Consider the following 26,586-nt stretch of genomic DNA (forward strand, 5'->3'; position numbering starts at 1 on the left):
AGTATACAGCCCAGGGGCCCCTAAGTGGCTCAGTCGGTTAAGCATGTGACTCTTGATTTCAGCTCAGCTCATGATCTCAGAGTTGTGAGATCAAGTCCCATCAGGTTCCTTGCTGGGCATGGAGCCTGCTTAAGATTCTCTCTCCCTCTGCCCTTCCCACCGCCCACTCCATTCTCGTTCTCTCTTAAAAAAAAAAGTATATAGCCCAGAAAATGTGTATTAAAATTGAGATGTTAAAGTTTGTTTCAAATATTAGCATCCAACAAAGAACTTATACAGTCCATTAAGGGAAAAAAATCCAGCGTTACAAAAAAGCAGGCAAAGGATCTGAAGGGGCAACTCACAGGAGAGGCAACATTACTGACTAATAAACTATACAAAATGCTCAATCTTAGTAATCAGGAAAGTGCAAACTAAAATGAGATACAATCTCACATTCATCAAACTGGTAAATATTGAAAAGTCTGATAAAACCAAAAGTTGGTGAGGATGTGGGGAAAGAGCGACTCTCATATGCTTGGTTTGAAGAATCGTTTGGCAGCATCCCCTAAACTTGACTTGGGAATCCTACCAAGAAACTCACATATGTTCCCGAGGAGACAGATTTAAGGTTTATGGTAGAATTGGCTGTAAACAGGAGGATGAACAGTGTGGAATATCTGATTCATGGAATACTATATAGGAGTTAAATGAATTGATCTACAGAGTTACATATATCGATGTGAATGTGATGAATGAAGAAAGCAAGTTGCACAATCATATATACTAGATCATAGCATTCATGTGGAGTTTAAAAATACGGACGCAATATTCTAATGTTTGTGACTATACCCAAGCATAATAGGTATATAAAAGCATGGGTGGAAGGATGCAGCTTTAGTGGTTCTCTTGGCAGAGAGAGAGAGGGAGAGAGGGGAATGGGTTGGCTTGGGGTGTACCAGAATATACCATCTTTCTTCCTTGTTTCTCTTAGGTGATTTCATCCAGCACACGGTAGACACTTGTATCTATTTGATGAGAGAGTGAATGAATGAATCTAACTCCACAGCATTAAATCCCACCTAAATGCAATTGACTCCCATTTTTTTTTTTTAGATTTATTTATTTATTTGTGAGAGAGATAGAGCATGAGAGAGAGAGAGGGAGCAGGGGGAAGGGCAGAGGGAGAGGGAGAGAGAGAATCCTAAGCAGACTCCATGCTGAGCGTGGAGCCCAATGCAGGGCTTGATCCCACGATCCTGAGATCATGATCTGAGCCAAAACCAAGGGTTGGATGCTCAACTGACCGAGCCACACAGGCACCCCATGACTCTCAAGTTTATACCTCAGTGTGCACCTCTCTCCCTGGCTTCAAATGATCATAGCTAGACAATCTCCTCTCAGTGGCCTAACTGTCCCATCAAATGGTCTCCTCGTTCACCACTTTTCTCCAGTCTTCAATATTTCAGCAAGTGGCACTTCCATTCACTCAGTTGCTCCAGGCGAAAACGTCCAGATCATCCTCAGTCCTGCCCTGCCGGGAGACCTTGCTTCCCAGCCCATCACACTCAGTGGCGGTGGCGGGGTGGGGGCGCTCTTTGATACAGACCTCCGCTCTTGTCTTCAGCCACTTCCAAACTGCATCAAATCTCCATGGCCAGGATCTAGCTTCTGCGCTGGCTTGGCCCATGGGGTAGCCACCACCTGTGACCTCAGAATGCTGGAGCACAGCAGTCAGCCAGGCCGTGCCACACAGGCTGGCCTCCTGAGACGCAGTGCACAGGTTTGGGTCCCCAGAGCCCCCTGACGACTTAGAGCTCTCTGCAGCAGGACTCTTGACAGCCACTTAACATAGTTCTTGTGGGACAGTGGTGTTTCCTCTGCTCAGAGGAGCCACATTGCCATTGTTGGCGAGATTTCTGAATAAGGAAAATTCACAAAGTATCTCACCTGCCCTTCTCTAGTGGTAGACAAAATATGACTTGTTCTTAGACAACCCCAATCCACCAGCCCACATCCAAAAGGGAATACATGACCTTATCGTGGCCCATAGCTGGGCAGCTGGGATATAGTGGGGGCCACTCTACAGCAGAGTTTTCCAACTGGCGTGCCACGGAAAGGTTAAAATAATGCAGAGCCATTGATTCCTTCAGCTCTTGAAGCAGCTACCAGAGCCCTAGTCTCCTCCTTCTGTGGACAGTTGCACCATCGGTTTTCCCAAGCGCACCATCCAAGCATTAGTGTCTCTGTGCCCTGAGGAGGGAGGGTGTGGTAGCGCTGAATGGAGCTGAAAGAAACTTTTCCAATGTGTTGCAACCTGGGAAGACTTCCTCCTAAGTGCAGTGCTTTGAGCTAGAGATGGGAAGTCGTGTGGCTCAAACTTGGATTCTCTGATTCCAGGGGAGGGGAAGGTGTGTGCGAAGGGCAGGAGTTGGCTGCCTCCAGGACATGAATGGTCTGTTGCTTAGACCCAACACTCAATGAGGGTTAGAGGTGAAGAAATGACCAGACAGAAAGGGTCACTAAGTGAATGAGAATGAACCAAAAATGACTGTTGGCATGGTCAACCCTACCTCACCTGCTATGCCCTTCTCAACCCAAACTGTACATGACCACTAAGGAATGGAAAGTCATAGTGTTCTAAACGTTAATTGTCTTCTCCCAGTTCCAACTGAACAATAAGCTACAATCTCATTCTCTCAATTCATCAGAACTTTCCAAACGCAGTTGCCTGAATTCAAAAGGAAATGGCTGGCAACCATTATCACTTGAGTAATTTTTAACTGCCAATATTTACATCTGAAGAAATGCTACCCAGCTAATTATGTAGAGCTTGGCTTCTCAAGAAATAGTGCCTTAGGCTGTTCCTGCATAACCTAACTTCCTCTGTTAGAGTGAGAGGTGAGAGAGCAAGGAATCATTTGGGAACACCACCCGCCACAAAGTGCACTCAACCAAAAGAGAAAGAAGTCCATCTATTCATTCCAGGAATCTCAGCCTGGGCACTCTTGACATGGTGGGCCAGGCAATTCTTTGTGTGGGGCCTGTCCTACCCATTAGGAGGGTTAACAGTACGTATCCTTAGTCTCTGTCCACTAGATACAATTGTGACCATCAGAAATATCTCCAGAGATTGCCAAATGTCCCTGGAGGGTAAAATCACCCCAACTGAGAACCACTGGCTCAAAAAAATATTTCTTAAGCCCCCGTGCATTGTGCAAAGCATCAGAGACCAGTCTCTGTCTTCAAATAGCTTACAGTCTACTGAGAGAACCAAACCCTAAGAGCTCAAACACATAATAGTAAATATATAACTACACACTTATAAGTGTTATGAAGTAGAGAATACCACGATGTGTAAATTGGGGAGCTCACTTAGATGGGGTGACATCAGGAAGCCGTGTTAAGGAAATGGAACTCAAAGGTTGTAACCTGAAGGTTAAGTAGGGGTGGCCAGGGAAGAGTGGGGTAAAGAACATTTCAAGAAGAAGAAACAGTATGTGCAAAGGGCCTGGGGTGGGGAAAAGTCTTGACATGCTTAGGGATCAGAAAGGCCAATGCAGCTGAAGAATAGTAAGAAAGATGGAGCACGTCCTAAGATGAAGTCGGGGAGGAAGCATGGACCAGATTACCAATTTCACAGGTCACAGTTAGAAGTTCTATTTTACTTGTAAGTCCAAAAAGAGGCCATTATGCAGCACTGTTTGAGATACGGGAGCATACCAGTGACCCGAACAGATAAGGTATCTATACTCAGAAAACTTCTGCTCTAATGAAGAGCTGGTTGATATATAATAGCATTCCCTATTGCTGTGTGTAAGTGGTGGGAGGGAATTCAGAGTGACCAGAGCTGGAGCCTCTGGAGGCTGTGGCCGTGGTGTAGGGGAGAAATGTCAGGGGCACAGGTTGGAGGGAGAGCAATGGAGATGCAGAGGGGGTAGTGCATGAGAAAGAACGGTGCCCAAAGCCCTCTGGGTTTGGAAGGGACTTTTAAGCTCATTGAATCTAGTTTCTATTGATGTTGATACGCCCTTTTGGATAACCCGAGCAAAAGACATACACACTCCTACATGTACATCTCCAGTAATGAGTAATTGTCCAAGAGAAGTCCGTGTACTTTCTTCAAACATCGGTCAGTTTTTCAAACATTTAAAGATATTTAAATCCTCTTCAAGTGAAATATTTCCATTTCCTTCCACTGATCCTCATATGACAGAACATCAGAACACTTCACTGTGCTGTGGATCTCAGAGAACATTCTCCCATCCATAGCCATCAGCCTGCATTGTGCTATCTGCGTAACCCAACCAGCACCACTCAATTCATACACGACTTACTACTTTCATCTCCACCAAAAAAGGCGGGGGGGGGGGGGGGGGCGTGTACAGTAAATTTAGTCAAACCCTGATATCTACACTCTTGGCTTTATTTTTTGTGTAATTTTTTCTTCTATTTTAAGATTCCAGAATCTATAGATCTTTATCAACTAATCATGACTTGCTTGTTAGTGAAGGTAAATACATCTGGCCCCGGTCTCTATTCCTAAGAACTGACTGCAAGGATTACTGAACAAAACAAATGTTGACAACGAGGAAAAAATAATAGTAATGCTAATGAGAGAAAATGCTCATTTTGAGTAAAGGAATCATCTCTGCCACAGCACTCCCATACACCTCTGGGAAAGACATCTGCAGCTATGGTTTCAATAAAATTGCAGAGCTGTGTTTCTGAAATGCCTTAAGGAAACGCTGGGCTTGGGAATCTGTGTTTCTACGGTAATGTCAAAAGCCCAGGAGGTCATGAATGACTCATAATGTCCCACTGCTTTTTGAATGGCTCCACATCTAAATCCACAGTTGGCAATGAAACAAAGGACAATATAATAAGCATTTTATGCTGTTTTGAAAGCAAACTTTTAGCTCTCCCTGTCTGAAAAGAAAAAGAAGTGCCTTCAATCAAAGAAAGCAATTTTCTGAACTACTACCAAATACATTCCTTTTTTGTTATATTAGTTCTTATTATCCAAGATGACAAGGTCACAGAAAAAAAAAATTGAGTTTTTCCTTTTTTTTTTTCCTCAAAGAAGTTGCATTACATTTAAATTGGATTCTACCAAACCTAGCTACACACGGACATTTCCTGTTAGTTACCTGGACCTGAATTTTCTAGAACAGTGCTTCTTAAACTTTAATATGCATATAAATCACCTAGAGTTGGTGAAAATACAGACTCTCATTCAGAAGGTCTCTGGTGGGACCAGAGGGGCTGCATTTCTAACCAGCTCTAGCTGATGCCTGGACTGACATTGTGGTTAGTAGGCTGTTTCTTAGGCCACAACCCCTCCCTAGATTGCTGCTCTCTGTAAAAAGAAGCTGAAGCAGAGGGTCACCTAAGGGTCTTTTCAGTTTTAAAATTCCATGATTCCAACTAATTTTTATTTCATTAATATCTATATGTCATGAGTCCTGTTAGTCCAGAGAGGCAAGAGAAAATTACCAGTATGTCTCACTTCCTATAACAGATGGTTGTTTAAAAATAATTAGTAAATCGTCTTATAAAATGAGTCATGCCTTTACTTCTCCAGGGAAATGTACTATTTAAAGAATTCTGGTTTTCTACAAAGGAAACAGTCTCCAAGTGTTTGTTTCAACAGTCTGAATTTTCTTTTGTAAGGATTTTTTAGCATTAACACCTATGTAACATGAAAACCTACAGCTCTGGTTAAAATTTGCAAGATGGGAGTACTCGTGGAGGTCACATCCACAAACTCCGCACATGTGGGAAAGAAGGCAGCTCTCTCTGCTTTTTAGAAAGCAGACCCAAGAAATGGAGAGCCATCCACGGACGCTTGTCCAGTAGTGAAGAAGACACACGCGCACGCACACACACACACACACACACACACACACACACACACGGTCTTCTCTACGTTCTAGTGGCTCTCAACCTGAGAGGCAGATCAGAATCACTTACTCAGGGGAAACAGTCTGTCAAAAAGTCCAGTGTCTGGGTCCTATCTCCATAAATTCTGATTTAACTGATCTGAGTTCGGACCTGGCCATGAGGTTCTTTCTTTAAAGGCTCCACAGACCATTCTAGTCAGGTGTAGTCGACACAGCTAATGTGTAACAAGTTGATCTGAAATAAAAAGTGGGAATCCTGGGAGAGCTTCTTGTCAGTGTGAGCAGTATACCTCATTCTGTATTTGCCTTAAATGTGATCACAATCCTCACCTGATGAAAATACGTATCAGGTAGAATCATAACGACTTTTTTCATGAGCTGACTTATATAGAATATTCCTGAATTCCTTATACCGGCCTTTTAGACGAAAGGTCCTCAAGAACGTTTAAGTACCTGTCACCAAATGTCATGCTTTCCCGTTCTTAAGCAAAAGGTTCAAATGATAAGCTAATTAAGTGAAGTGAAGTTTAACAAGAAAGAATGTAACTTCCAACACAAATCACCACTATCGCCCGGACAATCCTTGAACGGAGGGAATGTGGCTTGTGAAAAAGACCTCGGGGTTTTAATCAATTTCAAACTCAGTATGAATTAGCAGCATAATGTGACTACCAGCAACTCAAAACAAAACTTGGCTGCATCAATGGAAGGAGAATTTTCACAAAAAGAGACATCAGACTTGCTTTTGTGTTAGTCAGACCACGTCTAGAAACTGCTGCTCATTTGAAGGAGAATCTGGGTAAAATGAAAGGAGAGGTAGGTGAAAAGACTCAACAGTGTATCTTAGGACGAGGTACGCTTGCAAGAGTTGGAGATGTTTAACCCCCAGAAGCAGAGCCATGGGGTGGGGGTGGCGATGGGGCATACGGTTGGTATCTAAGTGTTGCTGCTGTATGCAGCTTCCATACGGAGACATCATCAAGATTACTTGTGAGAATGTCGGAAGAAGTCTATTATTAAGAACGTTTTTAACATCCACGTTTGCAAACGATTTGCTTGAGGACTTCTGGGTTTGAAGAACAATGGTAGCCTGAGTCCACATTTCTCCCTCACTCTCTGAAAACAAATACAGAATAAAATGCCTTCAACGTTCCTGGGGAACAGAGAACACTGTTCAGATTATCTATAAGAAGAAGAAAATATATATACAAATTCTAATGAGCCACCACAGCCCTCTAGCCAGTGGCTGGGCAAATGGAGAGGACAAGGTTGGAAAAATGAGCAGGGTGGGTGTATTGACTTAGAAGAAGCACAGATAAAATCACCTCCAGAAAGAGTGAGGGAAAGCATGAATGCACAGGCTGGGACCTGGTAGTTCTTACCTCTTGCTAAAGAGAAGGAGCCCCAATGTGTGTCAGACAGGAAGCCGAGTTTGTTGGGAAGAATCAGGTATATAAAGAAGATGTGGTACTTGGAGACAAGCAGTGAAGGGAAAGAAGAAAACAGAAGAGAAGTCAGGATCTTGCAGAGGAGAAAGAGAAATAAAACAATAGGTTGGCTATCATCTTCCCTTTCTCACAAGCTGAAAACCTTTCTTGAGTGGAAAAGGAAAGGTAGTGGGTACAGCCAGTCTGTTATAATTGAGTATGACATCAGGGACCCCATGAGGACAGATCACACAGGAGAACATATCCCACCACCTGTCCCATATGCAGGGGAAGAGAAGTACATTTGCTATTCTAGAGCCAGGAGCTACAACATCCAGTGTGGTAGCCACTCACCCCATGTGGCTTCTGAGCATTTGAAATGTAGTCAGTCCAAATTGAGATGTGCTGTAAGTGTAAAATCCACACTGGATTTCAAAGACTTAATGTGAAAAAAAAGAATGAAAGGATCTCATTAATAATTTTTGGTATTGATTGCTGAATCATGATATTAACCTTAGATATGATTATAATCTTCCCCTGTTTAAATACCTACTGGGCAAAATAGGCAGCAGGCAAAACTGAAATGATAATATTTTGCTTCTGTTGTGTTCAATATATTACTAAACTTAATTTCACCTGTTTCTTATGAGTTTTTAAATGACACTACTAGATAACTTAAAATTATATGTGTGGCTCACATTGTATTTTTATTGGGCAGCATTGGCCTAGAGGGAAAGATCAGGAAAAAAGAAGGAACTACCTAACAGTTATACTTGCTCAAAAATGAAACAGGCTGTCTCAGGAAGCATATAAACTACTGTTATTTGGAAAATGAAATACTGTGACAACTGCCTCTGGCCAGGATGGAAAAACAAGGATTAGATTACCCTAGCATGTTAAACAACTAGAAAGCTGGATTTAAAAAAAACCAATAACAATAGTTTTTAGACACTGTTCAATAAGCAGCTCAGGATCGTGGTTCCTGAGAAAAAGAAAGTGAGGGAGGCGAGCCCGGCAACGGTCCCAGCACACCATCTTATTACTTCTAAGCTGAAGCACAGCGAAGAACCCAAACAGAGCCCAGCGTGCCACTGAGTTGAGGAAACAGAAGTTGGAGTTCCCCAAAGTGAAGCTGGTATTTGTGGGACAGAATGCTGGAGAGGAAGAAGACACACAGAAAGAGAGCTCCAGAGATCTTCCATGGAATCCCCTTCGGTCTTTGACCGAGTACTGACCTGTGCAGGTGAGTCAGGAAACTACCAAAGGCCAGGCAAAGAATCACCAGAAGAAGTTGGCAAAACAACCCTGGGAGCTCAGACCGTGGTGGCAGCTTGTTGTCTTCTCGCCAGCCAGAGTGACATCAAGGAGAGTGGACATCAAGGAGAATGCTAAGAAGGACTTCACTTAATAGCCATCAACCAAAAGCTATTCTGGGCTCACCCTAGCAAAGCTTAAAAACAAGCCTTTGAAAGTATCAAACTTATCACTAGCACCTTGAAGGTGTACAAAAACAAAATACACTCATTGTACTATGTACAAAAACACTATTTAAAACAACAAACAAATAAACAAAAACCACTATTTAAAAGGAATACAACAAAACCCAGCATCCAACAATGTAAAATTCAAAATGTCTGGTATCTAATAAGAAATTAGCAGGTTTGCAAAGAAGTTGGAAAATATGGCACATAACCAGGACAAAATTCAATGAATAGAAAAAGACCCAAGATTATCAGAGATGATGGAATTAGCACACAAAGATGTTAAAATAGCTATTATAAATATGCTCCATATATTCAGGGAGGTAGAGAAAAAAAACAGATTAAGAAAAATGGAAGATATAAAAAGAGACCAAAATATAATTTATAGAGATGGAAAACACAATATCTGAAATTAAAAAATATACTAGATGGGATTGACTGCTGATTAGACACCACAAAATAAAAAAATCAAAGATTGTGAAGACATAGTAATTAATCAAAGTGAAGCATAGAAAGGGGGCACCTGGATGTTTCAGTCAGTTAAGCATCTGACTCTTGATTTTGGCTCAGGTCATGATCTCAGAGTCATGAGAGTGAGCCCCATGTCAGGTTCCACGCTCAGTGAGGAGTCTGCTTGTGATTCTCTCCCTCTCCTCGTGGGGATGAGTGTTAGGTCCAGGATGGGGCAGGCAGAGATGGCAGGCCCTTCAGAATGGCGGCTCCAATCCCCTAGCCCTGGGAAGCTCGCAGGCATGTCCTTCTCTGGATATTATCCTTGGCTGAAGGGAGCTGCCTCGCCCAGAGCTACGCCCCCTCCCCAGAGGGCAGCCCACATCCAGTGACACGTTCAGGTCAGGGTACAGAGGTCCCACCCCTTTGCCACAACTGGACATCCCTGAAGGGCCACCCAGCTCTAGGGCTCCCTGTAGGGTTGACTGAGGACTTTGTTATAAATGCACCACAGTTTAACTTCTCCCTCTGCCCCATCCAGCTCCCTTTACCCCCTCACAGGTGTGGACCCCTAGGGCACCCCTGAAATCCTCTTGTGTGTGCACAGGCACACACACACACACACACACTTACAACTGATAAGGGGGAGCAAGAAAGGCACAGAATGTAGGCAGTTTGCTTTCCATCCCTTCTACTCCCTCCCTGAGCTTTACCCTCACCTGTTACTCTCTTCTTCTGGACAGCTGGGATCCCGGGGGCCCTCCCAGAACCTGGACTCTTGCACATTTATCTTCCACCCAGATAAATGGGTGAAGGGAGATTTCTGGGGGTGCAGGTACATTCATGATATAAATAGTCACCCATTGTAGCTGCTACAGCATCAGCTCCGACCTTAGCCTGGGAGCCCACTGTGGCTGGGCCTCAGTGGAGCACTCTAGAGATGGGGTCAGCGGTCTCAATCTGGCCACATGAGTGAGAACAGCCAATCCCATTCGCTTGAAAGACATGACCAAGTTTTCCAGAAATTCTAGAAATATTACAGAGGTGTACATACAGGCCCAAGTTGCTTGGAGCAACACTGAGGCTGAGGTCTGACTGGCCTGCGAAATGGGCCTCCGAGCCTTGCGAAGAGTGCACGTGCCCAGTGCTGCTCTCTTTAGCCTTTCCAGAGCCCATTATATGTGGCAAGGAGACACAGTTTGCAGAAAATAGCCCCCACTGAGAGTCCAGGCTTCCACGGATGGCACTCTTGCTACTCCCCAAACAGAACGTGGATAACGCCATCTACGTGGTAAGTCATTCAGACGCTAAAGCCCACATCCTAAATCAAAATGCAAGTGTTGTAACGTTCATTTATTTTACCCATTATCTACAAACCAAATGGGTTTTCAGGAATAAGGTTTCTTTTATGCTACATAAAGCGCCCTGCTGAGACTTATGTGGAGCGGAAGGGGAAGGAACCACCGGAAGGGTGGGGCCACAGAAATTCATGGGGTATTAACAGAGACAGGGGACCTCGCCCCTACACGTGCTTTTACCAATCTCTCTGGCCCAAGCACCCACTAATAACACTTTCACCTCCTGGTGTGAATGTGTAGATTTATTAATAAGCCATGAACTGTGCTCATCGCCTTGTCTAGGCTGATACAGAAACAGAAACTCAAGTTCCATATAAGATATCTGTAGGTGTACGTGTGTTAATGTGCTTGTGTGTGTGTCTGTTTCACTACTAATAAAATGGAAAGTATCTGTTCCTTTCAGGAATATATAAAAATCAATTCCATTTTTGTGAAATGATTATTTATTATTTATTTATTTAGAGTGAGCAAATGAGTGGGGGGGAGGGGCAGCAGGAGAGGGAGAGAGAGAGAATCTTAAGCAGACTCCATGCCCAGCATGGAGCCCAACACGGGGCTCAATCTCATGACCCTGAGATCATGACCTGAGCCAAAATCAAGAGTCTGACACTTAACCGACGGAGCCATCCAGGCGCCCCAAGGATTTTGTGAAATGTTTTTTAAAGCCAAGTATGAGAGATGTCAGAGCTTCTTTTATCTCCTTTTCCTTGGATCTTCCCCCATCCCTCACCTCCTTTTCAACTTCAGCGAGATATGACCAGTAGTTCAAGGAAACATCAGAGTCAACATTTGGGACAGAGGAAAGAAAGGGCAGGCTTTGAGTGCCCACTGCTACCCTCAAAGATGCTTTTGCAGGACAACTCTCATTTGAAAAGTCCCTTCCTTTTACAACGGCTTCCGCTGACTTCCTGCCCACCCAGTGACCTGACTAGTCAGTCAGGTACCTCCAAAGAACTAGTATCTTCAAAACCACTGTTAAGAAACACACAAGACAAGAAATTCAGGAGTATGCACAAAGGGAACTAATACGTCATTAAGTAAGTATGGAAAATCATTTGCATAATTAAAAATTCACAGGCGATTGCGGAGAAGTGAGATTCACCACTTTTGAACAGTCACCCAGCAGCTGAAAGCTAGAAATAACAGTCCTCACTCGGCTGCTGGCCTCCAGCCGCTGCCCGCGCCTATTTCCAAAGGAAGGGAGGATGGAGTGAAGAAAACTGAAATACAATCTTGTTTGACTGATTTAAGAACACTAATATAATCTTTTTCCATCAGAGGCCCGTGTGCCTGGAAGGAAGAGCGGAGAAGTCAGGCTATTTTCATCAGCAGGAAGAGGTGGCACAGTACCCGGACACGGGCACCCACTCTCACTGTCCTAACAGCAAGAAGAAACAGTTTGGAAGAAGATGCTAGAAGAATATCCAAATAGCTTGGGAAAGGCTATCGAACAACCCAGTATCTAAAGCAATGCCTGGATAATGTTATCCTGCTGTAGGAAAACAGACATTCACCGGAAAGGTCACTGCGTGGGTTCTGGTCGTGACTGGAGCAGCCCGAGGAAGCCCCTCTGTCCCGCGGAGCCTCCACTCCCCATCGGGCAGGTGAACCCCTCTTTCCAGTTCTGAGTTGCTTCCATCTCAAGATGTGAGTGTGAGGTCGGGTCTCCTCCCGCACATTCATCTAGGTGCCCTGGTTGGGCCTGGGGGTCTCTTAATGAGGCCTCTGGGTCCAGGGCAAAGCAACAGGAATTCTGCTGGAGGCAGGGAGCTGGGAAGAGGCCAGTTTGCTCAGTTTGCTATGTTTTCCTTCTGTTATTATCTTAGAGCCATGCAGACAGCTGCCGCTTCTACTTTGACTTCTTTAAACAACTCCACACCTTCGAGTTCATAAAAACTTATGATTGTTTTAAGCCACAAAATCCCCTAATGGGGAGAGCCCTTGGGAGATTTTCTAGAGAGTGCCCTCTCCGAAGAGCTGGAATTCATGGATTACTGACAAGGTAACGATGACAAGGGAACAGAGCAGAGGCATGATAAGATTATGAAGTTTGTAGGGAAAGAATATAGAAAAGCACACGCTGTGTGATTCTAATTATATAAGGTTTAAGAAAGTCGAGGGGTGGGAGCCTGGGTGGCTCAGTTGTTAAGCATCTGCCTTCAGCTGAGGTTGTGATCCCAGGGTCCTGGGATCGAGTCCCGCTTCGGGCTCCCTGCTCAGCAGGAAGCCTGCTTCTCCCTCTCCTACTCCCCCCTGCTTGTGTTCCCTCTCTTGCTGTCTCTCTCTGTCAAATAAATAAATAAATAAATAAATCTTTAAAAAAAAAAAAGAAAAGAAAGTCGAGGGGTGCCTGGGAGATGCAGTCCATGAAACGTTCAGCTCAGGTCATGCTCTCAGGGTCATGAGATCGAGCCCCATGTTGGGCTCCATGCTCAGCATGGAATCTGCTTAAGACTCTCTCCCTCTCCCTTGTGTCCCTCCAACTGCCCCCTGTCCCCTGCTCTCTCTCTTTCTCTCTCACAAAATCAATCAATCTTTTTTTTTTTTTAAAGAAAGTTGAAACTAATCTGTGGGAATGGAAGTAAGAACAGTGGTTGCCAATGTGGGAATGGGTGATGACCAGACATAGGCACTAAGATCTTTATAGGGTCATGGAAATGTTCTACATTTTAACAGAGTAATGATTGCATGCTCTATACATTTATTAAAACTCACTGAACAGGAAACAAAAAGATGATGAAGTGTGTGAGAGCTGAGCCTACGTCACACTAAACTCACACATGGAGAAACACAGATAAACACACACACATTAGATACATATCACTCATGTTTGGAGGACACAGAGCTACTGGGGAGGAAGAAGAGCACAGCGTTAGCAACATAGCCTGTGAAGTCACGGGCTTTGCAGGCATGCAACCCACTCCTGTGTGACCTTGGGTAAGTCATGTAACTTCTTCACTCACCCCCCTCTCTTCCTCTAGGAAATAGCAGTTTTATGTACAAGTGAGCAGTACACTGTGGTGCGGTAGGAAGGCCTTGAGGAGGGGGGCCATGCTGTCCTGGTGGATAGTCAGGGGTCTCTCCCAGTTCCGAAAGTCTATTTTGTGGCTCGGCTGAATGCACAGTGTGGAAGAATATTCAAATCTGGAATTCTTTAAACTGAGCAACTTTGCACAGTTACTTGTTACAAGTTTATAAACTCCACTGTTGTTTCTTCAATAGATTGTTAAAGCAGTTAACCTGTATAAATATTTGGAAATATAGAAATATAAACCGATGGCATTTTTTAAAAGATTTTACTTATTTATTTGTTTGAGAGAGAGCGAGAGTGTGTGTGTGAGCATGCGAGAGCGAGTTGGGGGGAGTCAGGAGGTAGGGAGAGAGACAAGCAGACTCCCTGCTGAGCGCAAGCCCTGCACAAAGCTCGATCTCATGACCCTGAGATCATGACCTGAGCTGAAACCAAGAGTCATACACTTAACCGACTGAGCCACCCAGGTGCCCCAAACTGATAGCATTTTTATAATACTCTATTTTAACTGCCAGCCCTTGTGATATTTTTATCTCTTGTTCAGCAAAGGGCAGTTTTTAGATCCACTATTAACTACTAACAAAAGAGACCTGGAGGTTTGCTGGATGTTACAGATTTTGTATTGCTTCACTAACACACTGATATCTGAGAGAGCGTGTCAAAAAGGATCATCAGAATGTGAGTCACGCAAATTAACTGACCGAAGACAGCTTAGCAAACGGTCATGGGCGCCCGTGGACGGACACCTGACTCAGCTGCAGCATTATCTAAGCGGAAGGGAGGGAGGGCATGACTGACACCCAACTGCCAGGCGACCTGGAAGTCACAGCCTCTCTGTGACTTGCCACAAAGAACCTGAGTGAATAGGAATAATGGTAATGGTACTGGCAGCCAACCTTCCCACGTGCTTGCCATGTGCCAGGTGCTGTTCTGATGGCTTTCTCCTACAAGGCGGGTGTTAATATCATCAGCCCCAATTTACAGGTGGAGAAACTGAGGCAGTAAATGGAAGTAATATGCCTCAGATCACACAGCCAGCAAACGGGAAAGCCTGTACTCTTAGCTATTCCGGACTTGCTTTACTAGGAAGTGCTCTGAAACTGAAAAAAGAATTCCGAAACGTTTTCTTATATTTTTAGAAAGTTCAGAAACAAGCTAAAGAATTTGTGCTGTGTTGTATTCCACTACCTTGATTACTCAAGTTGTTTATGGATTCTTTCTTACTCCGTGCCAGTTTTTTTCAATCAATTTTCTGGCTATTTCAGATCAACAGTTAATTAGAAAAGGCAAAGTATTGCAAGCGAAGAGACTCACGTTCGAGCTTTGCCACAAACTTACTGTGCGAATTTGGTTGAGGCCTCAGATTTCTCCGATTTATGAGAAGGGTCCTCCTTTCTTTAGCTAAAAGAGTTGAGCGTGTGTCAAGTGTCATCTGTGAACTTCAGAGACACCGCCTGTCCAGAGCAGATGGCTGGGGCAGGCTGCCAGGGGCTAGTCGTTCCATCCCAGCTCTGGGCTGTAATGGCTGCACGCTCGGCCCTGCCCTCCGTGTCTTGGCTGCACACCAGCCTAAGATGTCAAAGAGACATGCTTGAGTTGGCCAGCTCCCAGTGTGATATTTAGGAAGAAGAAAATAAAAGCGTAGGGATGATCACATTCTCTTAAGTAATATTAAACGAGAGCATGCCACCCTCCTAATTTCCTCTGAAAGCACTTCTCGTGTTTGCAAAGAGAATGACAAGACAACTATCTCAGCCCATCGTACTTCCCGATGGGAGGTGTGAGCTGGGAGTCCCGCACAAAAGCCCCCATTTTATAGGAACCAGCTCAGTTTCATCAGTGCCTGCTCACCACTATGTCAGAATCCTGAAATTATAGGGATATTGTTAGTTTAAGGTATTAACAGAAGCAAATGGTAGAAGGTCCTCATTCACCATAGGCACACAGTGACCCCACTGTTGAAGGAAAATAAGGTGTGGATATTTCAACAAGCGCTATTTTTAAGATGTATAGTCACTTTTGTCTTTCCAGTCTACCCTGCAAATCTATGGAGACCAGAAAAAAGATTAATAAATAATCTTGTAACTTTCCACCCTGGTGTGATATGTATTCATTTGCATCTTCGAAACTACTTCTTAAGGGCCTACCAGGCATAAGGAACTTAAAAAGACAAATTCCCAATCTCTGTTACAAGATTTGAAAGACATTTCAAGAGGCCTAAGAACTTCGGCAGTCCCATTTTCTAAATATCCAAGAACGCGTCACCTTAGTAACAATTGAGGCGTGCATATTAAATGCTAACGAGTTATTAAATAGAGTTGAAAACTGTCTTGTTCGTTGTTCCTCTAAGAGTGTCAACTCTCGCCTTTATCTGTCTCCTCCCCTTTGCAATGCAACGGTGCCTTCAAATAGCATTCTTTAAAAGGCAGCTTTACGGCTTGGAGGAATAAGCTGATTTCACAGCCAGTTTTGCCACTGCTATGGAAAACAGAGTGCACATGCAAGCCAGCTGAAGTCATACGAACTGCAGGGATTAGGGCTGCGGGGGCCTCTACTACTGCTATCAAATGGCAATTGGAAACAGCTTTTCCAAAGTACGGCATGAGAAATCGGGAATTCCTGTCCACGGCTCCCCAACCCACTGGGTTTTTAATCAGGCCTGGTACAACCCAGTAGAGATCAGAAATATGAACATGATGCTGCTAAAACCAAACAAGAGTATCCTCTGGTCTCCAAGTTTTGTTCAGCCTGGCTCCCTTCCAGCCTGTAATTATTGTCACTCACCAGTGATTAAGGGAACAGTTTCTGGCTAGGGAGATGGGCGCTCCAGGAAGGCTCGACCCAGGGGTGGGACAGGCTCAGTTCAGCGCCCTTCCTTCCCTCCAAGCCCTCGATGTGCAAAGGGTCTAACTGCTCGACTTTTTAACCTTATCACACTCACTTCAACTTTATCAGTCACTCAGAGGTAAAATAACTTTTGCAGAGGTCATGAGAAAACTATTTAGAATATTAATAAGCTAGAACCATTCGATGAAAGCGTTTTTTCTTGGCACGCTGACTTTTTAAGGGAGGAGAGTCCGCTCCCAAGAAAGCAAGCTCAAGTCAGTCATTTAGTAAAACCAGCAAACAAAAACTACTTTCCGAATTTGGTTTGCGATCAATCCAGATGTAGCCCAACTCCCTATACCTCTGTCTAGATCTAGAAGCTAGGAGATGGTAGAAAACCCAGAGGTCAGTTATCACAATGTCCATTTCATTTGTCAATTCTTGAACAGTCATTTACCAAAGTAGGAAAATGAATTAATCGGACAGTTGATCAGAACATGAGCTTATCAGGTAAATTACCGCCATACCTGTTACATACGAGCCACTCCCTCTGATGATACAGTGTTGTGTATACATGGATGGTAGCACTTGAAAATGGGCCCGCTGTAACTTCCACCTCAAAAGATCCTTAATTAAAACTCCCTTAGAAGTATGATTTACTGACAAAGAAGGAGCTGTGATTTTTTTTTTTTTTACTTGCCTTCAAGGCTCAAGTCAAATTCCATCCATTCGATAACGTTCCCTGGCCGGACCTTGAGTCAACTGGTTTCTGTCTTCTACAGCAAGTTTATGGGATGTCTCTTTAGCACAATATAGGTAGTTGCTAGTAGGTGAATATTCCCCCCCAGATGTTGGGTTGTTTCCCCAAAGGCAGTGATTTGTGTCTTACTCATTTCTGAAGCCCTCCTACCCTTGTTCTGGAATTAAAACCCAGAACAGAATTCAAAACAAACAAACAAAAAACTTCTATTGTCTAAAATGTATTATTAATATGTTACTATTTAGAGAAGAAGCTGTTTTCAGGAAAAAAGCATAGCCAAATGACAGACAATATTTCAGATGGTAGGAGAAGGCTCAGGGAGAGAGCATCACGTGCAAACTGGGTGCTCAGTGAAGGTAAACCTAAGGCTCTGAAATATTACTCCACTATCACAATAAAGCTTGTCTCAAACTAGAGCAAATTTAAACTCATTAGGACATTCTTTAAAAAGCAACAATCAGTGGGCGCCTGGGTGGCTCAGTCGGTTAAGCGTCTGCCTTCAGCTCAGGTCATGATCCCAGGGTCCTGGGATCGAGTCCCACATCGGGCTCCCTGCTCAGCAGGAGCCTGCTTCTCTCTCTCCTCCCCGCTCATGCTCTCTTCTCACTATCTCTGTCTGTCTCTCTCTCAAATAAATAAAATCTTAAAAAATAAAAATAAAAATAAATAAAAAGCAACTATCAATTTTTGGATAAAAGTTTTATAAAAATGACTTGTCCTCTAACAAAAACAATTTCCTAAAAGCACTTTAGAGAACTTACCCTAAAGAAAAACATTTTAGGTTTTTACATTTTATCAGTCATGATCAAATCAAGGGTAAAAAAGGAATTCTAGTTAACTCCAAATTAACTAGAGCGTTCCATCGTCTGGGCATCACCTTCAATCTGTCAATGAAATTCACCTGCTAAGAGCAGCAAGACTCAGGCAGCCCTTACCTTCATGAATAAACATCTTCTGAGCATTTTCAGGATGAAGTAACACCAGTAAAGGTGAAGGACTTGCAGGACCATGAGCTGGAGGTTGAGGAAGATGTATGAAAAGAAAGGCTCAAGATAATGCAGAGGCAGAATCAGGGTGCAATATAAAATCCTAAAAAAAAAAAAAAAAAAAAAACAGAGGAGAGCATTTTATTACACAGTACTAGTGAATTTTCAGTGGAAAAACAAATACTTTTTCTCTCAAGGCATACGACATTTATTTCATTTCTAACCATGCCCAGGAAATTCTCAAGGGAAGACAGTATGATAATATTACCTTTTATATCATTATTGGCGAGCTACAAAAAAAATATACAGTCTGCCTCTGGGGAGAAAAGTTAAAGCAAATGGAATTTTTATTGTCATGCTGACTACCCGGCAGTTTCTGTACCTGGGTTTCCTCTTTGCAAACAGAAGAGCGTACACAACCCTACTCGGCTTCCCCGGGGTTTGTAGAACAAATAGGATAATGCATGTTTACATGGGGTTATAATTGCCCTTATGACGCAACCTCATATATTTGGCAGCAAAGGTGAGTGGGGAATTTTACAAAAGTAAATTTTCCAATAAAGGAGGCTTTTAAAGAAACAAAAACTCTATTATTACTTCCACCTTCTAAAGCAAACTGCATAACTATGGATTTCACGAACAGACTCATGGCCATCATTTTGAGCTGCCCCCGATGACCCAGAACGCACAGTGCCGTCAGATAACGACTGCTGAATGAAGGGCTCCCCTGTTCCCTTCCCAAACTTCATACACTACCATGATCTTAGAGTTCCTGGATTGGTTTGCTTGTTAGTATATTATTCTAATTATAAAAGTAATCTATTCATGCAAAATAGGAAAAATAAGAAAAAAAATAGAGTTGCCCATAATACCACCAGGCTAAACAAATTATATTGGGGTTTTTGTGTATTATCTTCCGGTTTTTCCTATACATATTTAATTTTATTTTTTACATGGACATATAGTAAAACTGACTCTTTTTTTGGTGTTGTATGAATTATAATACATACAGACATCTATGTAACCACCACCACGATCACTATCCAAAACCGTTCCATCATCTCAAAAAAAACCAAACAAACAAAAAAACCCTGTGCTCTCTCTTTCGAGTCCCACTCTCTCCCCGAGGCCTAGAACTTGGCAAACCCTCATCTGCTCTCTCTTTAATTTTGTGTTTTCAAGAAGGCCATATAAATGGGGTCACACGGTGTGTCAGCTTCGGAGACCGCCTTCTTTCACTCAACATGGTGCCTTTAAGAGTCTTCCAAGTTGTTGTGGGCACCAAGAGCATGTTGCTTTGGATTATGAGGTGGTAGCCCACTCTACGGACGCCTCACACTTCGTGTTCCTACCCTTCCTTCGGAGAGCTTTCGTGTTGTCTGCAGTGTTTGGCCCTTATGAATAGGTGTGTTATAAATAGTCACATGCAGGTTTTGTGTGACCATAATGGTTGGGTCTCATATACAAGGATACATTGAACTTCAAGAAACTGACAACCTGCTCTCCAGAGTGGTTGCTGTGCGGTCCAACCAGCCACGTATGAGGATGTCAACTGTTCCCCAGCCTCAGGGGCACTTGCTGTTGACCTTCAGAGATGGCTGCCACACGTGGGGTTTTATGTTCGACTCCACTTAGCGTGGAATCAAAAAACAGTTTACACTGCTTGAACAACTCGGTGTATGTGGTTTTTCCCAAATGGAAGGCTATTTCTTTAGAAGTGCAGATTCCGAAATGTGAAATGACCGTTTCAAGGTGCACGTTAGTATGTACATTCAAGGTGTGTATTAAAAACTGTTAAGACTTTGCCAAACTATGTCCAAAATTATAACAATTTATAACACCTCTATATAACAAAGATAATGGCCGCTTATCCATTCCACTTATACAAATCCCTTCTAGACACTTAGGAATTATAGAAAAATATAAAGAGGTTAAGGAAAAATCACCTAACATCTCACAACTCGCACGTAACCCACTACGTTTTGGTAAACATAATTGAAGTCATCCCTCCTAAAAATACATTCTTTAAGTTTTACGGTCCTTTTCCTTTTTTTGCCCCTTCCCCATGACCACATGATTTTTTATAACAGAAACACACTATGCATGTGATTTTTGTACTCTGCTTTTATGACTCAATAATATGGTACAGAGAGCTTTCCATGTCAATGAATATATCTATGTATCAGGGATCAGCAAACAGTTTCGTAAAGGGATGGATAATAAATATTTTAGGCCTCTGGGCCATTTGGTTTCTGTTGCAAATACTCAACTCTGCCACCATAGTGTAAGAGCAGCCGTAGAGATACACCAGTTAGTGGGTGTTGCTGTGTGCCAGTAAAACTTTATTAACAAAAACAGTCAGTGGGCTGGATTTGGCCTGCGAGCCAGAGTTTGCCAACCCCTACTATATGCCAGGCTATGTAATACCTGCACAGAAATCTATGTATAGATACCATAATTTATTTAACTAATCCCTTTTTGATAGATATTGATTTCCAAATTTTCATTATGTTATAGAGAATACTGTAAGAATTACTTATAAAGACATTTTGATAGAACCGTTTGATTATTTTCTTAGAATAGCTAAAGTCCTTAATAAAAAAGTATACTCATTTGACATTTTAGAATACATTGCTAGACTGCTTTCCAGCAAGACCATACCAATTTATTTTCTTATAATATGAAAAGTGTATGAGAGTACCTGCTTCCTTAGACCAACATTGTACTTTGTCAGCATCTATCTAAAAGAACATCATGCTGTTTATATTTACATTTTTATTTCTTGTGAAGTGAATATATATGTATATACACTTATATTTTATTTGGTTATTTTGATTTATACTTTTGTGAACTGCTTCTTCATGGTATCTGTCCATTTTTCTATTGGGATATGTACTTTTTCTATTGATTCATGAGTGCTTTTTACATATCAAGCATAACAACATTATTTTTTGTCATATTAAATATCACTACATCGTCTAATTCTTGTTCAACCTTGTTAATGATTTTTTTTTGGCAGACTAACTTCTAAAACATTTTTGTAACCAAATATGTTGATTTTTGCCTTTCTACGTAGCCTCCATGGTATGCTTTAAAGGGCCTTCCTCACTTCCATCATTATAAAATATATTTTCCCATATTTTCTTAATATATTGTCTCTCCCACTTAAAGTCCTGGTTCTGTGTAGCCTTGATCCACTTCTCTGTGCATTTTCTCAATTGTAAAATGGAAGCAATGATTATCTACCCAATTCATTCAGTAAGTGTTCATTGAGCACCTACCAAAGTGCTACCTGGAACTTTATAGGAGCCAGGAATATAGCAATGAATAAAACTGGCCCAAATCCCTAAAGCTGTAAGGCTCACATTCTGGTGCCTGCATTCACAGGGGTTTCAGGAAATAATAAGCCTCTTTGCCATTCTGATTTGCTGGATCTGTAAGCAATTGTGTGCCTTATTCTGTACTTTCTCAGCCTACAATGCCCTTCCCCTTTTCAGCTGAAATTCTCTTCACTCATCAAAGCATGGGCGCCTCTACAACGAAAGCCTCCTTGCTATTCTGATCGCCTCTGAATGTATGGCAATTCCTCTAGGCTCCCCCACTACCAACTCCTTGAGAGCATTTGGCCTGATTCATCCTGCGTTGCGGTCATACTTGCTCGTACAAGTTCACTCTTCACTAGCGGCAAGCTTTCTGAAGGCAACAGCCATGATGTCTTCCTCTCTGTATCCTCCCTTCCCCTGTTCAGGGGCCTTGCTCCTTACTAGGTCCCCTATTAGGAATTTGTCAATGTCAAAAGTAACAAAGGAAACAATTCGAAAGCATCTCCTTTATAGATTCTACCAGAGAATGTGAATAATGACCTAAACATGTAATTACTCATTGTGATCCATACAAAGGAAACAAAACAAAACAAAACAGGGGGGTGGGTATTGCTGAACTGAGATTTCTCTATTCTTGCAGTTCAAGGGAAGACACAGAAAAGAGGGTTCTGGTTGGAAGGGACCACAGGTGGGAGGCATTGTAGAGAAGTTAAGGGCTAAGATGAGACAGATGTAGCTGAAGGGAGAGGAGTGGCAGGGAGAGGGGGTATAAGATGTAGGTGCAGAGGTGAAAGGAGGCATCTGCTGTCGGCTTTGCAAGTCCCAGCATCGGGGAAGCTTTGCTGGTTTTAGAAAGGGGAGTGGTACACCCGGCCTAGCCTCGTCAGAGCAGAGTTCCGGGGCTGAGGCCACTTTTCTTGCCTTGTAACCTGTACACAAGTCACTGAACCTCCTGGTCCTTGGACAGGGTGGAAGTCACCCCGCCCCATGCCTGGGAGGCTCCAGGGGGACACACAGGCAGCTTTGCCAACCGTAGCATCCTAGAAATGGAAGAGACCACCATTAAAATGCAGATGCCTCCAGAGAGAGCCGAGCTACTGCCACGAGGGCAGAGGAAAGGCAAGGGCTCTGGGGCCGGCTAGATGAGGATCACGGCTCGCCTGCTGTCTGCAGCACGTGACATAAGCTCTCTGGGCATCCGTTTCTCCTGTAAAATGAAAACGCCACCACTCCCTTCATCAAGTTGTTGTGAGGGCTAAATGAGTTGACAAACGGGAAGAGCTTCGCATACAGGAAGCACTGGAAAAATGGTAGTTCTGACTATTGCCGTGACTCCCACTATGACGACGCCCTCTTCCACCCACCCCTTCCTCCTGCAGAGGGCTTACGTTCACACTACAGCGAGAGCAACACCCAGGGGAGCGTGCAGCTGAACTGCCTGGAGCTTCTGCTTTGGGAAAGGAGGGGGAAGCCCCTCGGGAGAGGGAGAGGAGCTCCAGAGGAGTGGGGACCCTGTGCTGCCCGGAATGTTCTGCGCAGGAGGACAGAGGGGACCAAAGTGGAGAGGAGCTGTGAAGTGGGTGGCCGGTGTGGCCCCAGGGACAGCAGGTCTGGGGGCTGCAGTTACTCGGCCAGGACCTCTTTCTATCTGTGTCCTTTCTAAAGGATGGTCCAGCTTCTCAATCCCAATTCTTCTCTTCCTTTGCTAAAAGGAGAGTGGGAAGAAGGGAAAAATAAACATCTCTGTCCTTCTCAATTTTGTCCCGAACATGCGTGTGTCTCATGTGCAGGCAGACACATGAACACACAAACCCATGTTTCCCTTCCGGGCTACATGGAATTTCTCTTTTCACAGAGGATGCTCAGAGACTGCCATGCTCCTGGATTCCTGAAGCCACTCTGCTCCGTCCACTGGCCTTTAATCTGTTCCAACAGATGCACTACGACCGTGACCCTGGATTGTGAACCTCGGCCTTTTCCCTCTTTGGTTTGCTTTCCCACCTTCCCTCTAGCAATCACTAGAATTTCAGTGGTTTGAAAAAATCACATTGTTGGTTTAAACAGTACCTGGATTTGCTGGGCTAGATAAGGCAGCCAACAAAAGTTGCATTTTCCTAATGAAAACTGGAAGGTGAAGGTCCTTTTCTCTCGCTAATTGCAGGTGTGAGCATTAAGCCTTTTCAGGATAACAAAGACTGGTTCTACTGGTGAGTAATTGCTTACCTTTTATTTCAGGGATGTCTTATATTTCAAAGTGACTGTGTAGTTGAAGGAAATTTAATAAATACTTAGGGAAGGCAAATTATGCCTGCTTTCAGTCGTCCGATTTAGTAATTTAATTTGAAACATATCTGTTCTGTGTTTCAGATGCCCCGTTTCTAGTCTTGGTTCTTTCATAACTAGCTGTGTGATCCTGGAAATATCTTAACTCCTCACCTGGAATACAAATAGGGGGTCTAAATGCTACAACAATGCTGATGACCTGAGACACAGAAGGGGTAAGGAACTGTTCCAGGTGAATGACAACTGAAGGCCAAATATGATCCTGGGCCAGATCCAGTAGGAGGGAAAAAAACCATAAAAGGCATTATTGGATCAATGGACAAAATTGAAACATGGATGGTAGATTGCTACATTTCTGGAAATGGAGAACTATACTGTGATTCTATAAAAGGATCTCCTTGTTCTTGCGAAGGACATAGTGGAGAACTTAAGACTAAAAGGATGTGATGTTTGCAACTTTCAAATGATTGAGAAAAAATATGTAGATTCATATATGCATATATGTGTGTGTGTGTGTGTGTGTATGTGCACGTGTGTGTTGAGAGAGTGAGAGGGATGAGAGAGAAGAACAAGAATGAGAAAGCAAACGGCACAATACCAACTAGTAAATCGGGGTGAAGGTAATACATTAAAGTTCTTTGTAATATACTTGAAATTATCCTATACGCTTGAAATTATTCCCAAATAAGTAAATGAATAAAGGGCTAAATTCTGTGTAAGGTCCATTATCCTAAAGTATTATGATTTGAAGAAGGGTGATTGTTGGAGCTGTCCTTTACTCATTTATGAACAGCAGAAGTAATGAGCATGAGGGGTGCAAGGGAAGGAGCTCCTGTGAGGGCACACTGTCGAACGAGACATTGAACAAACACAGGCGGTGAAATTCATTGTCTCTTACACAAGGCATGAAACTGGAAAGTCTAGTTCTGAGATACACACCTGTAGTGGTGGCTCAAGGGAGTGGCCCCAGTTCCAAGAGAGCCACTCTCAAATTGCACGAGCCCTTCCTTTCCTCTGGTGGCTGTGTGTAAGGCATTGTGCCATCCCATGAGGGCATGGAAGCCCATCATGGCGCCATGACACCCAGGCTCCGCGCCTTATGAGGGTGGGTCCATTGTGTCCTTACTCTTGTTTCCCCTCTGATGAATGTCAGCTAAGAGCACTGCTGTATGCTTCTAGCTTTGTCTTGTCTTTTCTTAGAACTGCCCTCTCTCTGATAGCCATTCCAGGTACTCATATGGTTACATCACCCACAGAATTCCTTTTCACCTGAGGCTTCCCACGGTACTGCTTCTCTATGCCAGTGAGAGCCAGATCCTCAAAAGCTAAAACCTGGAATCCAGTGATCCAGTGGTGGGCATATAAAGCTACCACAAGCATATGTACCCTTGCAGGTAAGGAAGTTCCTTATTTGAATATTATTCACCATTGGAAAATTTTTTTGAACATCCAAAACACAGGTCAGTATTAATCATCTTCAAATATATGGACAAGGTAGTTGATACAAAGATCTCTTCTACTGCCCTTACGAACTCCTCCCGCAGGGTAGAACTGTGTCTCATTCATCCGGTGTATTCCTCACAACATCTAGGTGCAATGAGTTCAAGAAACGCAGCAGTGAGCCGGCACCACCCCTGTAAACTTCAGTTGAGACAGAATGCTCCTTTCCTTCAGCGCATCAGCCTGGACTAAATTGTTATCTGTCCTTGCGGTTTATGAAGGAAACTGTCAAGAGTCAGCGGAGTTGTTTACCTGAACTTAGGAAGGTCTTTCTAGCCTCGTGATTCCTTGGCAGTATTTGTATAATATTCAAATAAATGGATACATCCAATAATTCAAAAGCAGAGAAGCCATTATTTTAAAACAACAGCTGCGGGCGCCTGGGTGGCTCAGTTGGTTAAGCATCTGCCTTCGGCTCAGGTCATGATCCCAGAGTCCTGGGATTGAGTCCCACATCAGGCTCCCTGCTCAGTGGAGAGTCCACTTCTCAATCTGCCCCTCCCCCCGCTCATGCGCTCTCCTCTCTCTCCTCTCTCCCCCTCTCGCAAAAATAAACAAATAAATCTTAAAAAAAAAATAAAATAAAACACTTGGGAATACCATGTAAAAAATATAAGCCTGAGATTTGAATGCTTTTGAATAAAAATACAAACAAATGAGGTAACCAGGCAATTAGATTAAAGTAATTTAGCCCAGGCCAATTGGAATTCTTGCCTGATGTTGAGAGGAACAATATTATAAAAAAACATGTAATTACCACTTGCTGACACTGATTGAGTGAGAATTGGCGAAACAAGATTTCTGAGAAAAGCAGAAGGAGAGAAGAGGGGACAGTTGTACCCACACAAAAGAAACTCACCAGAGAAAAGCAAATATGCTTGAGGCTAGGAAAAACGAAGGGAAAGTAAAAGAGAGGGAAAGGCAAGTGTAATGTACAAGTTCTGGTTCTTTCTCTCACAGTTTCCAGATAAATTTCAGATGGGTCAAGCCTTCTCCCCACTCGGCCCTTCATCGTACCACAAAATGTGCAACAAACGCAGTTGCGAGGAACAGAGCGATTGGATAGCCAGCTGCCTCCCACGGCCCCTCAAAAATGTCTGAACCTTGAAAGAGGTCTATCATCTGCACATCGTTTGGTCCAAGTAAATTCCCCCAAAAACTGAACTAATAAAATATCCTTGAAAAATGAATCGACACTTATACATTTTAGACAGATGGTTGGAGCCAGGCTAACAACAAGGAACTGACTTTTCCTCTTTGGCACCACAAGATGATTGTG

The 26,586-nt window shown here is 43.2% G+C and overlaps 1 protein-coding gene across 4 annotated transcripts in view; it reads right to left on the reverse strand.

The window, feature by feature from the left end:
- The window catches only part of CERS3 (ceramide synthase 3), a 100,403-nt gene that overhangs the window by 10,491 nt on the left and 63,326 nt on the right, over positions 1–26,586 (reverse strand). For all 4 annotated transcript variants that reach the window (XM_078078958.1, XM_036091862.2, XM_078078957.1 and 1 more), the window contains one exon: positions 18,151–18,304. In XM_078078958.1, the coding sequence (XP_077935084.1) occupies positions 18,151–18,304 (154 nt within the window). The remainder of the gene's footprint in view (positions 1–18,150; positions 18,305–26,586) is intronic.

The sequence above is a fragment of the Halichoerus grypus genome, chromosome 8, assembly GCF_964656455.1.
Source record: "Halichoerus grypus chromosome 8, mHalGry1.hap1.1, whole genome shotgun sequence".
NCBI classification, from domain to species: domain Eukaryota; kingdom Metazoa; phylum Chordata; class Mammalia; order Carnivora; family Phocidae; genus Halichoerus; species Halichoerus grypus.